This window comes from Gallinula chloropus (genome assembly GCF_964237585.1).
Source record: "Gallinula chloropus genome assembly, chromosome: 2".
In the NCBI taxonomy this organism is placed as follows: Eukaryota; Metazoa; Chordata; class Aves; order Gruiformes; family Rallidae; genus Gallinula; species Gallinula chloropus.
Genome location: NC_140086.1, coordinates 139,473,388 through 139,488,790, shown reverse-complemented (window position 1 = coordinate 139,488,790; position 15,403 = coordinate 139,473,388). Strand labels below are relative to the sequence as shown.

The following is a 15,403-nucleotide window of genomic DNA, read 5'->3' as shown; positions in this document are numbered from 1 at the left end:
GTTTACAAGCATTTATTTGCAACTACTTCACCTCAAAATAAGCCATTGTTTATGTGTCAAATACTTGTTTTCAGCCACTTAAATGTTATTTGTTGCAACTCTCTTATCCACAGTGCCCTAAGTAATTCTATATTGTATAAAATAACGCAGTAAACACACTTAAAATACACTTGATTAGTGCTTCAGCTGAGTTATCTGTTGTCAAGGAGTATCTTGTGCAAGTTCATATAGTTAATCAAGCTTTCATAATTAAATTTTTGATACTAATAAAGAAATTCTGAGAGAGGGATTTGATGTATGGGTGTCTTTATTTAAAAACTTTGTCTAGTGAATGATAGATGAGGCATGTCTACCATTCTCAGCAGAGAGAAAATCATGATAGTCATGGGACTGAATAACTACTGAAACAAGGAAATATGTGTTAACATTTCCAGGGTCATTAAGTAGGTAGGTACTGAAATACTGAATATTCGGAATAAATCAGAATGAGGGGTGCTTTCATCTCTCAGTAGCTTTGAGATTGATGAGCATGACAGCGGATATGAATAAAATCATGTCCTAAATGTAGAGGTATTTACAATTCTGCAGTGCCAGTGCGTGCATTGTCTAGCACTGTCGGCTTTCTTCAAGGAAAGATACTACATTGTATTGTTAATGGTTCAGTTATGCTTCACTGTGAAGTTCCAGATATTATACACATGTTAGCTTTGTATCAGGGTCTATGTAATACTAGAAAACGGTATGGATTTCGACTTGTGCTTTATTGCTAAAACCCTTTAGTAAAATCGTGGAGTGGGTCTGGTGATAGTTATCCCATATGCCTTGGCTTTCAATAAGATTGAACTAAGGCAGCAGAGTTTATAGATGTCCCGTCAATCAGTGAATAGGCTTCCCTGAAGCTACTTCATTCAGTGGTGATTTGTGAACTTGTTATGAAACATAGATTGTTTAAAAATATTCATTTGTTTTAGTAGAGCTGACTGCAGATGTGTAAGAAATACTTCAGTGAATTTAATGGTATTTATTGAATGAATAATAAATTGAAATTACTGGGCTCTCTGCATTCTCCATTATAAACAGCAAGCTCTGGATGAGTAGTGTGAATGATAACAATTATGTATAACTTTAATCTGCTGCTTTTTAACATCTTTTGCAAGGTCTTTAAAATGTTTACTGAAAAAAGTGTGTCACTGCAGTGTGGATATGAATGTATATGCAGAGAGTATTCCTAATGTTATAGTAATATTCCTTCACCTACTTAATTTTGTTTGGCTTTTTTTTTTTTTTCGTCCTGCTGAATGATTCCCATATTACACAGCACCATTCAGATCCAACACCTCCAGTACAGACTTCTGTTTTTTGAACTAGAGAAACAGTTGAATTACTTCACAGCAGGAGGAGGTTGCACTTTGAACAGGGGAAACACTACAGGGACTATCCGCTCTTTCAAAAGGTGTTGTTTGTTGAGGTGATGTAGCACCATTACCTATTTTGTCCCCAGGAGAAATTGAGGAATCTCTGATCTTCGTGGCATCCCCAAAGAAGAAAGAGTGTCACTGCTATGATGTACTCTTGGGGGTGATAGGTGGGCAGGGGAGGTGAATGAATGGGCCAACATTGGCTCTGGCCATTCTATGAGAGAGTAACTTTGCTGCAGCTCTTCTGGCAGATTGTCTTTGACTCTTTATAGTTTTATCTAAAGTGATACAGGAATGGATTCAGGATTTTTTTTCTGGCATCTGATGTAGTAATGTAGAGATGAGACCAATACGTGTCACTGAGTTCCCCTGGTTCAGTGAGAAGAAAAATGAGCAAAACAGGTCAAAAGAGGGCTTTTTTGTTTCAGAACGGGCCCAGTTTGACTGCTGAAGGATTAAGCCTTCATGGAACACTGCAGAATGCAGACATGACATGTATTTGGGAAATCTGGTAATGATTGAACAAGTGCATTTTGGTCAAAATGTTTGAGAATCCCTAATTCTTAACCACATTTAATGCTTGCCTTTCTCATTTTGCCAAAACATTTCTGAGTTGTGTCCTTAGCTGTAGTTGAAGATGGAGAATTTAAGATCAGGTTGAGCTGTTTTGAATGATGCTTTGTACTCAGAATTACTGTGCTTAACGTTTATCACCAACTGCATGTGGCAAGTAGTGGGGCTTGTTTATTCAATGCCTTTCCTGAGATATATTTCAGCTTCTTAATTTATTTCCCCTATGGATCATAATGAATAAAAAATTTGTGACCTTAGCTTACTATTTGGAAAAACTGCCTCCAAAGACACAAAGTCAGACATTCCTTTCTTCAAGCATTACTTTAAATTTTAAGTAACTTGTTTTCAGTGCAAGCTGGGCTTTTTACAACATGGAGCAGAATCAGTGGTACCAAGCTCTTTCCTTCCTATCTAACCCATTACTCTTCTGTCTATTTGAGTGCTTGTGGTAGTATCCCAGGAAAGTGAAATGAAGTGGGCTAATTCCTCTTACTGGATGATGGATTTCTCTTTTTGTAGTCAGATAAAAATGATTCCCTGAGGTGAGGAAGCAGCAGAGTGAACGGAACTGTGTTACTGAGGAAAATGAAGCAGTATTCTCTTAGACTGGGCTTTTTATTGTTGTTGTTTATTGGAGAAATAGCCAAGCAGTCATTTGTTTCTGGCTGATGGTTGCATCAATAGGCAAATCTATTTGATTTCATGTGTTGCACATCAGGCGTGCATGATGAAACTCATCTTGGCATGTTCATTTTCTACTTTAATTCAGGTTAGATTCTCACGTGTTACTTTGTTGTATAAAATCCCAGGAGGCTGCTGACTGCATGAAATTCAGATCCCTTTGAAGTGATTTCTGTCTTTTGTTTTAAAGAGGTAAAATTTTGGAGAAATAGGTGTAGTAATAACACTGTAAAGAAATTACGGGTGTTCCATTGACTCTGTGTTTGGCTAACACTTTGGACGTTTGCTGTACGATAGGTGCAAAGTAATAGGTGCCTTTTGAATTGCGTGGTTGGGCTGAAGAAGTCCTGCATGAGTATCAACACATACATCTTCCTGCCGCCATTGACCTTCGTCCCACTTGAGCTTGATTATAAATTTACCTGAATGTACAGCAGTGAGATCTGGCTTGATCTGTGGCACGTAAATGTTGATGTGAGTTATGAGAGTCTGGAGATGAAGCTGATGACAGCACAAAGGAGCTGCTGCCAACCAGACCCCCTCACAAAGCAGTGTGGAGGCCTTGCATGCTCTCACTGGGAGTGCTACATATTGCACTTAAGGGAAAAACCTGTGCTTTTGGCAATATTATGAGTTGGCATGGTTTCCGTCCTCTCCTCCCACTGTGTTCAATTGCCCTTCAAGGCAAAGAATTAAAAAAGATTACCTCGGTTAAAGTGATGTGATCTGTGACTGCTGCTTTCACAGCATGAATCTGTGTTTTGAGAGGCAAGCCAATGGTATCTCCACTGCTTCTGCACCACCGAGATCTTGATCTGTTTCTTGCTTGTCCATGTGATTTTTAGTGCACCTTTTACTTTTTTTGGCACCTTTATGAAGTTGTATATGCTCAAAGTATTGCACAATTGTTTGAATTTGTAAAAGGGAGCTCACAACGCATTTTTCTCTACCACAAAATTACATACTTTAACTTTATCCCTAAGAAAATGATTGTCCTAATAAATTCTGGTCCCTATCTCTTTTAACTATGAACGTGAGGAATGGGTAGAGTACTGAGCAAGGCACAGTAGAAGCTGATGCTGTCAGTGTGAGCTCAAAGGCTGAGGTGCAGGATAGTCCTTCAGCTGAGGCACCTCTCCTGTTTCTGTTTGAAGCCCGATATTTTGTTGTTCAAGGTGATTCCAACACATACCCAAAGATGAAAGGTATTTTTTCAGATAGCCAGGCCATTTTACGTTTATCTCCATCAAAGGCAATGCCTTTTACTATTCACTGAAAACAAGTAGGGAGTTTGTGGTATGAAGAGCGGGATGTAGAGGGAAACTGTGCTCAGGAGGGCAGGCACCGTGCTCTGCACCAGATGCCGTTTCCGTGCTGTGTTATTCTTGGGGCCGCAGGGAATATTTGAATGATCAGTGGGAACTATCTGTGTTTATATTGGCAAGGTGTGTATGAGTTATGAATGTATAGCTGACCATCGTATTTTATATATAAGTTTGTGGATGGCTGCTCACAAGAAAGAAGATGATGTGAGTATTTTGATTTTTGAATTTATGATGCTGAAACCTTCACTGAGGATGACTGACAAGACTAATTTGCCCTGGTTTTATCTGTCACGCTCTTGCTTTTTTTTAGTCATTCTCCTAGCTTTATTCCATACCCATTCCTAGCTTTATTCCATGCTGTGTTCATGTGCTCCATGAGATGTTTCATGTTGCCATGCTCCAGTTCACAGATAATATTATATGTTTTGGCCAATTTATTTACACTGAATATTTAAAAATTGCTCTCATTTGTGTTGTCTTAGTGACCTAAACTTTCTGAACCTTTTCTTATTTCTTGCAAATTGTCTGAAATCAGTACTCATCTGCAAATTAAATTCTCTTCATCTGAGGGTACCAGATAGCTAGGAAAAGAATAAATTCATGTATATTCATGGATTGTGAAAAGGCACTTTATGGTTACCTACTAGAGATTCCCAGTATTTTTTCCTTCTTTTTTCCCCCCTCATGTTTTTTAACTGATGTGTTTGACTATACATTTTAAAGTCATTACATGGGTTTTTAAAGTGTGTACATAGATGCTTTTAAAAAACTTAAGCATTGTATATCTTTAATAAAACAAAAACCTTCAAGTTAAACTGCATGCAAGGCTAATAGATTCACAGATTCACAAAACTGTAGGGTTTGCGAGGAGCCTCCAGAGATCATCAAGTCCAACTCCCCTGCCAAAGCAGGCTCCCTAGGACAGGTTGCACAGGTAGGTGTCCAGATGCATCTTGAATATCTCCACAACCCCCCTCGGCAGCCTATTCCAGTGCTCTGTCATCCTCACCCTGAAAAAGTTCTTCCGCATATTGGTATGGAACTTTCTGTGCTCCAACTTGAAGCCATTGCCCCTTGTCCTGTCCCCACAGACAACTGAGAAGAGGCTGGCCATTTCCATCTGTGTCCCACACTAATTTCCCCTGCATTCCACGCTTAAGACATTAATTAGATCCACTCTCAGTCCTCTTTTCTCTAGGCTGAACAGTCTCAGCTCACTCAGACTTTCTTCATAGGGGCGATGCTCCAGGCCCTTAATCATCTTTGTAGCCCTCCTCTGGACTCTCTCCAGGAGACCCCTGTCTTTTTTATACCAGGGAGCCCAGAACTGGACACAGTACACCAGGTGGGGCCTGACCAGGTCAGAGTAGAGGGGAAGCATCACCTCCTTTGACCTGCTGGCCATGCTCCTTTTAATGTACCCCAGGCCTTCTTGGCCTACCGGGGCACACTGCCTGTCATCCACCAGGACCCCAGGTCCTTCTCCACAGAGCTCCTTTCCAACAGGCCATCCCCCAGCCTGTACTGATGTTAAACTAAAATGCCAAATGGTGTAAAAAATATTAAAACAGTATAAATACTAACAAGTTACTATAAGATGAATGATTGAATGTATTGTTCACTTCAGGAATTACATTCTTAGTGGTGAAAAGAAATACTGAGGGATTTTTCCTCTGTAATTGTACCCATAGAGCATAATGTTCTCTTTATGACCTGTGCTTCAGCCTGCAAAAGACTTTACAAAGGTGACTTTGCAATATTATCTCTTGTGGCAGGGGATGAAACTGAGGAAGGAAAACCTATTACATTACTTACCCAGGACTGCACAAAAAGATGTGGTAGAAAAACTAGGATAGAATTGGATACAGGTGCTAAAAGTTATTGGGTAATAATTTATTGACACTGACATGTATATGAATGATTGGAATGGTAGAGCAAACACTGAAGCAATTTGCCAACTAAATTCCATTATGTACCAATATATTTTCCAGTTAGCTGTGGAGCAGCATCTCTCGAAAGATCCCTGGTGACTGTCAGTGTGCAGAGCTGTAAGAGGCCACTTTGCTTATAAGCAGTAGCACTGTGTTTGTCTTCAGATTCCCTTCATATGAAAATCAGTGGGGCCCAAAGCAATGTGAGGTATACGGAGTGCTGCTCCTCTCTGCTGACAGTCCAAGGGATTTGCTCCCAGCAGGCCTGGGTCAAGCACAGCCCTTGTGCTTCAATGAGCACATCAGTTTAAACTGAATGCTGTAGGCTGGGAGGTGGGGATGAGGGAGGCAGAATCTCTGATGCTGCTCACTTGCTCCTGTTCAAGTGAGGGCTGCCACATTGTTAGTATGTGACTGCCTTGAGTCTGGTGAAGAACAGGATCTCTGAGTTCCAGTGACAACAGTAATTAATAATTTAAGTCCTTCATCTCTCTTGGAACTCTTTGATGTTCTATTTTTCAACCCTAATGAGTGTCAACATTATGAATGTATCTTTAATCCACTGGCTTCTTCTAAAGCAAGGAAACTTTTGTTTAGGATGGTGGTTAAAAGATGGTGGGAATCAAAAAGAGAAATTCAGGTGCTAAGTTAGTCCCTTGAGTATTTGCACCATAGAGTTTTAGTGGGACTTTGTTTTTTGTAAACTACAAATGTAAGTCCTTTCCAGTAAGAGAAATATAATATAACCATGTTTACACTGAACTGTCTTTCATGATTATGATTAAAAGAAGTGTTTCCCTCGATGTGGAATTAGTTATTTGTTGGTAGAATAATCAGAGGTAACTAAAGCTACAGAGAATTTGCTGCCGTCAGGTTTCTTCAAAGGAAAATTCTGGCAGAGCCTGGTTTTGATAGGCCACCATGGTCTGTTTGGGGTGTTCGTGGCTTTAATATCACTAAGAGTAGATCTAATTAGATACTCTCAGGGTTTGATCATCAAACTTTGAGCTTTTTGTGTAAATGAATATTTAACAATGGAGAGTCGCTTTTTTCTGTAAGAATTAGTTTCCTGAAGTGTGTATCACACAGAAGAGCATCGTCCCAATACCATCTACTGATTTTTCTTTGCAGAAATGTTCCCAAGCTTACCACTTATTTGAGGTACAAACTGAGCCGAAACTCCAGTCAGTGGTAAAACTTTATTAAATGAACAGATTGAAATCAGAATGGAAAATTTTATGTTAATTGATCCTTTAAAATGCGTTCCATTTAGTACATATATTGCATCTAAATATAACTGAAGAACTTTAGAAAATAGTGTTATTGTACTCTTCTCATGTGGCATCGTCAGCATTATCCCCAGTGTAGCCAATTAAGTCATCAGTCACTTGATATTCATCAGTATTATATGCTCTTAATGATGCATTAAAGCATTAAATAATTTCTAATCTTCCCTACTTTCTCATAAATGGTCATTTTAATAAATGTATTTATTTTGGCAATGCTGATATGCGCTGTTTCAGAAAAGGCAGAATGACGCATTATATTTGCATTTTTTGTAATATCTGGATCATTTGTATTTTTTATCATTTACAGGCTTTTACTATATGCCACATAAAACAATTAAGACTCATTTTTCTTTTGCCTACATTGCATATCAAATCAGAAATTTATTAGAAGCGATTAACATTGAAATGCTGGATTTCCATCAACTGGAAAACTGTCCCTCAGCTGCTGGTAATTTGAGTAAAGTAGCTTTGTGTAAATATTAGAGAGGCTCCAGGATTTCAGTCACTTCTCTGAAGAAAGAGCAAGTTAATTTAGGAAGGAGGACAGCTTGTAAGTTAGGAAAAAAAAAGAACTCTATAATCAGTATTATCTGTAACAGGAACTAGTGAGGCATTTGACAGGATGGTCATAGGATAAGTGAAATCCTTGACCCAGTTAAGTGTATTGTTTTGAGAAGCTGTGAAATTGTTTACTTTGGACAGTGAGCAAGAGAGGTGGTTTAATGAATCTTAGATCTTAAAAGGGGCAGCAGCGTTGCCTCTTCACTGTCTAAAAGGCTGTCTGCCTGTCAGTTTTTCTGCTTGTATTTGAAAATAATGAAAATACTGAGTATGCTTTGAAAGCTGAGGAAGACAAATGTGAAGTAATATCTGGGATGAATTCTGCTAACCTTATCTGATCACTATTGAAGATTGTTCTGATAGGTTGCAGAGGTAATTTTCTCCAGGTCTTTCTTTTTCAGCGCTGTTTCTAAAGAAATTGCTATGTTATTTTGGCATGTCATCACAAGATTTAGGGCAGAATTTTATGACATAGCTGGCTTGATCCCATGGCTCACTGCTTCTCAAGAGGTGGTCCCAGTCCTTCTCATATCTTTTCTATCTGTGTTTGCTAGAATGTGAAAAATGCCTTGATCACATGTTAAAATATGCATTAGTTCTTTTGGAAGAGCCAGTCTTCTGTTTCTGTTCCCTGAGCAGTCTCACACTAGGCTCTAGCAGGAATGAGAGCTGATGCAAGGCAGCAGGAAGAGCGCATGGCCAGGATTTAGCAGAATCAAGGCTATACCCTAAGGAAGCCCTTAGCTCATCTCCTCAGCATCATCTAACTGTATCCTCAGATTGCATCAGTGGAATACCAGTTAAAGGATGTGAATATACACACCTCTCTCTTTCAATTGATGGTATTTCATAATTTCTCACACTTCCAGATTCATATACTCCTATTTATAGGAATATGAGCTGAAAAAAGAAGGTTTTAATGACTGGGTAGGAGAGAATAATAAGGCGGCTGTTTTATTCTGGAAGCTATAGATTGATATATTGGAGATAAATAATACTAAAGGGGAGAATGAAATCCTGGAGGAACACTAGAGATTAGTTTGATCATTTTGATAGTATTAGGAGTTGCCATGATGTCTTATCAAGATGATGACAGGTGTCAATGACAAAGTGGCAATGATAACTAAATAGCACAACCCACCTGCTCTGTGTAATTGTGAATTCTTTAAAATTAGTCCCATACTATTGTCATTTGCATTATTTGTTACTCTTCATGAATCAATGGAACATTGAAATTCAGATTAAAAAGACCATAATCTACATGATGCTGTGTGCTATTTGCCTGTCTCTCTGGCAAGAGACTCCACACCCCTGTTTCCTCAGTACCTCTTGAGCAAAATGCTTTTGCTTTTCTTATTTAGGCTCCTTCTGCACAGTTATTTCACCTGTTGTAAAATAATGAAGTTATCCAGGTGTCTCATACGTATGTGATAGGTAGGGTTGAGCACCAGTGGAGAGATTGTAAACTATACTTATATATGAACAGCATGTCTGTCATCAGTCTTTCTACTTCTGCTTTATTATGGTTTATTCTCCTGTCTGTGTATGACACATTAAGTTACTTGGGGCAAGGCTTATCTTTTACTGATGCCAGAAGTGTTGCTTAAATCAAAACAAAAATATATGTAAGGCAATTTTAAGGAGGAATCTAGATAATCCAGTAGGGTTTAGCTGATAATCATCTTTCAGCAGTGACTAGCAACCTGAGACTTGAAATGGTGCCAGTCTGAAGTACTGTGAAGAGTTGGGACGTGCTGAGTTTTCTTTTGATAACTGGGGTTTCTTAAGAGTCATTATGCGATGCTGTGTGGCCCTGTATAGGGCTAATTCGGTTCTGGCAATTGTAAAAGAAGAATAATCAGAAGTAGCAAGAAAGTAGCCATCCTGTCACTGAAGTCATCTAGCTGCAAAAATTAAAAGCCTGAGGGAGAAGGTGAATTCAGACATGGTAGGTGTCCGTGTCATCTTGCTTAGAAAAATGAATACATCTTCTAGAGCCCAGCACAACTGGGAATTGCCTCCATGCAGTGTTCCCCAGGGCTCGCTGTTGGGTCCAGTCCTGTTTAATATCTTCATTGACGACCTTGATGAGGGAATAGCATCCACCCTCAGCAAGTACGCCGATGATACAAAGCTGGGAGGGGTGGCTGACACGCAGGAACACTGTGCTGCCATCCAGAGAGACCTGGACAGGCTGGAGAGCTGGGCAGGGAGAAACCAGATGAGATTCAATAAAAGCAAGCGTGAAGTCTTGCATCTGGGAAGGAACAACCATTTGTTTCAGTACAGGCTGGGGGATGACCTGCTGGAGAAGAGCTCTATGGAGAAGGACCCGGGGGTCCTGGTGGATGACAGGTTGGCCATGAGCCAGCAGTGTGCCCTGGTGGCTAAGAGAGCCAATGGGATCCTGGGGTGTATCAGGAGGAGTGTGGCCAGCAGGTCAAAGGAGGTGATCTTCCCCCTCTACTCTGCCCTGGTCAGGCCCCACCTGGAGTATTGTGTCCAGTTCTGGGCTCTCTGGTATAAAAAGGACAGGGATCTCCTGGAGAGAGTCCAGAGAAGGGCTACGAAGATGATTAAGGGACTGGAGCATTTCCCCTATGAAGAGAGGCTGAATAAACTGGGGCTGTTCAGTCTTGAGAAGAGAAGACTAAGGGGGGATCTAATTAATGTCTATAAGTATCTTAAGCATGGAATGCAGGGGGAATTAGCCAGCCCCTTTTCAGCGGTCTGTGGGGACAGGACAAGGGGCAATGGCTGCAAGTTGGAGCACAGGAAGTTCTGCACCAACATGCGGAAGAACTTTTTCACAGTGAGGGTGACAGAGCCCTGGGACAGGCTGCCCAGGGAGGTGGTGGAGTCTCCATCTCTGGAGATATTCAAGAACTGTCTGGATGCCCATCTGTGCAATATGAGCCAGAGAGCCTGCTCTGGCAGGGGGTTTGGACCCGATGTTCTCTCGAGGTCCCTTCCAACCCCTATAATTCTGTGATTCTGTGAAAGCTCAAATGCTTCCTTGGGCTTTGTGGCTACAAAGGCTAATTCTGCTTTTACAGAAATAAATAAGTAACAATAACAATAATAATGTATTATGCCTTTTTTGGTATTCTGTTCTCAGCATTGCTTGTCATACCTGAGGAGTCTGTTAAAGTTCCAGAGTATAAGCTTGTTCTTGAGGACGGTGATCGGTACCAATTTTTGTCTTTTTTTTCTTTTAACTTTCATGACATTTAATTTGAATAAACTTGAACCAGCTGGATTTTTTTTGCAGGGCCTTGAATGTGATTCGTGTATGGTCAGAATGGCAGGAATGACCTAAAAAACATTTCCCACCTGAAGCTTCCATAGCCTTTTGTGGGCCTTAATTATGGGTGTGATACAGTGGGAAGGAAGCATCAGTGTAAATATGGATATACTCCTTGACTGATGAAAGTCATGTGCCACCTTTGAACAATTTGATCAAATATAAGGACAGATACTTCAAAACTGTATTTTACAGTGTGATACTTCTTAACAAAGCTTCAGTTTAGTGCTGTGATAGAAAGGAAACAGACTGACTCACAGAAAACTGAGATCATTTCTTGGATTGCATCTGAGTGTGAAAATATAAAGTTGACATTATGGAAGCTATGAACTGTTTCTTACAGTGCTATAAATGAATCACTGGCATTGACAGGAAGAAATTGAATAAGTACATGATAGGAAACAACTTCTATTACGAGGAATACTGTTTCTGCTTTAATTTTTGTTTTCTATTTCTCCTTTTCCTCCCCTCTTTCCCTTTCAGGGTAAATGGAAAGCTGGTGGCATTGAAGGTGATTAGATTACAAGAGGAGGAAGGAACCCCATTTACCGCTATCAGGGAAGGTACGCATTCACATTTAATGATTATACATGGGGGTTTTTTGTAATTACATTGCACTTCTTAATTCTGTGCCATGCTATAGTGAAAATAGCTTGAGAATTTAAATTATACAGTAGGAAGAAACTTTGGTGCTTCAAAGACAAAGCTGCTGGTGTGGGAGTTCTTGTTAAAGAATGCAACTCTGCCTCTGCTTTGGCTTCTGTTAGATTTACTATACAAATGAGTACCAAAGAGCATGTTTGAAGATGGGCATGAGAAGTTACTCTGGAAGATGAGGGAACTGTCTTAAGTTGTTCATCTTGCCTGAAGACAGCACTGCAGATGAAGATAGATGTAACTTTGCATATACCCACAGCATGAAGTAAAGAATAGTGTTTCTTGGTGAAGGCAATCAGAAGATCAGGGAGCAAAAGTACAGGTGTCTTAGAAGCTGTGTGTAGTTTGGGACTAACTTTTGTTTGGTTTTCCTTCCCCACGGAGTGGGGACTAGCCTGCTCAGAGATGCCTGTCATGTTTTCTGCTCTGCTCCTTTGTCCTTTCTCAGCCTCTTGTGGTCCCTAGTGATGGCTACTTTAGCTGAGCCAGCCAGTTTGACCTCCTTTGCAGAAATTCCTGGATGTGCCTTCTCTGTGTGGGCCTCCTCTGGTAGAAGGTACTGGAAATGAGCCTTGATAGAGAAATAGTAAAATATAGTCAAATAGAGAAATAGTTTGCCATCACAGTACTGATTCAGCCTCAGCTCAGTTTGGTAGTGGACTAAAGAGATGAGACTGTTGTGGCTTTTGAGGGACCTTTTAATACTGTGGTGACTATCTTGGTGCAGTTCCTAAGTTGGGATGAGCCAGGGACATAGCAGAACATCAGCCCTCCCAGGGTCCGCAGCACAGCCCTGCGTGGGAGGCGTGCAGCCTCCTGCCCATGACAGCCGCAGTGCCAGCAGCTGTGGCTGCCTTGTCTCTTGCTCCTGCCTAAGTTCCTGCAGCATCTGTACACCTTCTGTCCATCTGTATGATGAGCCTGTTTCGGGGTAGACTGGGGAAATAATTCCATTTTTCACATGATTGACACCCTGAAGTTAGAAGCCTTTAAAGTACTGTGGATTTCTATCCCAAGGGTTAGTGTTTTAAAGGGGGCTCTTCCACGGAAGAGGGAGAACCATGCATAGCCAATTTATGAAGGAATTTCAGCAGTTCCTCCGTACTGCTTTGTTTGAGTAATTATTATTGAGTGATCTGACACATAAATTCAGAACGATATATATTTTATCTGTGAGCTGTCTGTCCCTGCAGCTGTGCCGCGATAACGAGGTGTATGGAGGGTTACGAGTGCAGCTTTCAGTATTTGTAATGCCAAGTTCAAGGCTAACAGACTGTGTTTCAAATATGTTTATTGTTCTCCAGGTTTTTAGTTGATACGGTACTGACTTAGTAAGAAAATAGTAGATACGGCTTTCTTGAGCCTTTTTAGTGACACTTGAAAGGTTTTTTAGTGTGAGCTTGGTCTAGATGAAAGTTTATAGTGCTATAGCTGTCAAATACAGTATAACGTATTTTCCTTCATAAATAGTTTGTTGTGTGAACTCAGTATAAATAAGTATTCATTAGGAGCAAGAACAGATATTTTTCCACTTGATTTTTTTTTTTTTTAAATAATAAAGGCACACTAGCATGAAAATACTTTTCACATTGTCACCAGGGAGGGTTTCCTTTTAGCCATGACTACAGCACTGTAGTTGAAGCCAGTTAAAATTCTGATACTTTAATAGTGGTAGAACAAAACCCTTGTCCAGGAAAGCTCATAAAGTTCTTTAATATATATTTTCATAAATATGCACTGTCTCACCAGTTTTGATGGAACAATATACACATCTGTTGTATTTCTATGTACTCCTCTAAACTGGGACTAGATCCAACAAGGGGAGACCTCATCACGGTCTATGGCTTCCTGATGAGGGGAAGCGAAGGGGCAGATGCTGGTGTCCCTCTTTAGTGACCAATGATAGAACCCAAGTAAATGTCATGAAGCTACGATAGGGGAGGTTTAGGGTGGATATTAGGAAGAGGTTCGTTACTGGAAGGGTGGTCGGGCACTGGAACAGGCTGCTCCCCAGGAAAGTGATCACAGCACTGAGCTTGACTGAGACCAAGAAGCATCTGGACGATCCACTTGGTCATGTGCTCCGACTTGTCTGGCCCTGTGTGGAGCCAGGACTTGATGATTTTTATGGGCCCCTTCCAACTCAGGATATTCTATGATTTTATGAGTATGATGCTAATGAGAGGGTTTTTCCTTCAATTTTGTAGACTCTTGGTTAGGTGGGGTCAAACTCAGGTTATAGGTTGATTGTTTATGTTTGGGGTTTTTTTTGCAAATGCAATCCTGTCCCCTGTGTAGTGGAATCTAGATTGGCCTTGGCTTTTCTGCTGCTTGTTTTTATTTTGTCAGAAACAAATATTAGGACCAGAAAAGGAAGAAAGTCTGTATTACAAATGTAGCTTCCAGAAGGTAATCTCAGTGACGTTGTGCCAGACTCCTATTATTTCATGGTAACACTACAGTTGGTAGTAATACTACAATTGCGGACTTCACTAGCAGGACCCGAGGAAGCTGTTGCTTTCATCCTAACAGCATGTAATCCCTCTTGGACATGCTGGGTTCTGTAATGCAGCTGTGGCTGATCTTGGCTACATGGGTGGAAAAAAAAAAGAATAAATACTTGTATAAGCTCTTGAAGTTATCTGAGAAGTTTGAGATGGAAAAACATTAAGAATGGGATCCTGCATTAAGCAGATTTTTCTTGATTACCATTGGCAGACTGAAGGCTCTCATCCTATAATTTAGACTGGGGCAATTAGAACAAGGACAAATACCACTGAAGATGAGATCAACTTCTAAATTCAGTTATCTGTGGAGTAGTGTTGCCCTAATCAAAAAAATGCATGTATGCTATCATGAGCCAGAGGTCTGCTGGAGGGCGTTTCTTTCCAAACTCTTTCATAATGGAGAAGCCAGGCAGGTTTTGACCTTGACTTATTTCTTATTGTCTAATTTTCCATCAGTGCGAGGCAAATTTAGCTCTTTGAGCTTGGTCCAGCTTTTTGATGCTTTCATTTAGTGGCATTCAGTTTACGGGATGTTTCAGTCTGAATTTCACTCATTCTGGCATAACCTAATTCACCTTTCAAGAGCCTGAGAAGAAATAAAAAGAAAAGGTGAAGAAGAAAAAAAAAAAGAATAAATTGCAATTGACTATATGCTTATACCTTAGTGGTTTTAAACCTATATGGTTTTCTGTCACATATATTTTGAGTGGTGCAGGCCACCACATTACTGTCATATTCTAAAGGTGCCTGCAACTGTGACATCTGAGACAGTATGGAGCCTGAAAGTCACTTACACACTATTTTCTCATTTAAACTGAGTTTGGTAGAACACAAATTAGCAAATTATTTGTTTTCTACGTTAGCATAGTTGTGCTTTATTCTTTTACTGTAACTCTCATTATTAGCTCTTTAGAGATGTTTCAGTGTCAGACTTGAAGTGTTATTAAATCCACTGCAGCCAGGGGAGAAGTTCACTGACATTAACTTTTATCTCAGATATTTCATCCCCTTAATTTCCTGTAATATCATACGTTCATCTAGTCTAAATACTGAACTGTGTGGTGGATCCTAATTCTGGAAACAGCTTGATTTACAATTCTGTAGTTATCTTGTTTGATTTCTGAGGAATAATATTCCTTGTATACAGCGTGACAAAG

At 40.1% G+C, this 15,403-nt stretch overlaps 1 protein-coding gene across 2 annotated transcripts in view; it reads left to right on the top strand.

The window, feature by feature from the left end:
• The window catches only part of CDK14 (cyclin dependent kinase 14), a gene marked incomplete at both ends in the record, with an annotated part of 247,792 nt that overhangs the window by 90,614 nt on the left and 141,775 nt on the right, over nucleotides 1-15,403 (top strand). For both annotated transcript variants that reach the window (XM_084260301.1, XM_084260302.1), the window contains one exon: nucleotides 11,566-11,645. In XM_084260301.1, coding sequence (XP_084116427.1) covers nucleotides 11,566-11,645 — 80 coding nt within the window. The remainder of the gene's footprint in view (nucleotides 1-11,565; nucleotides 11,646-15,403) is intronic.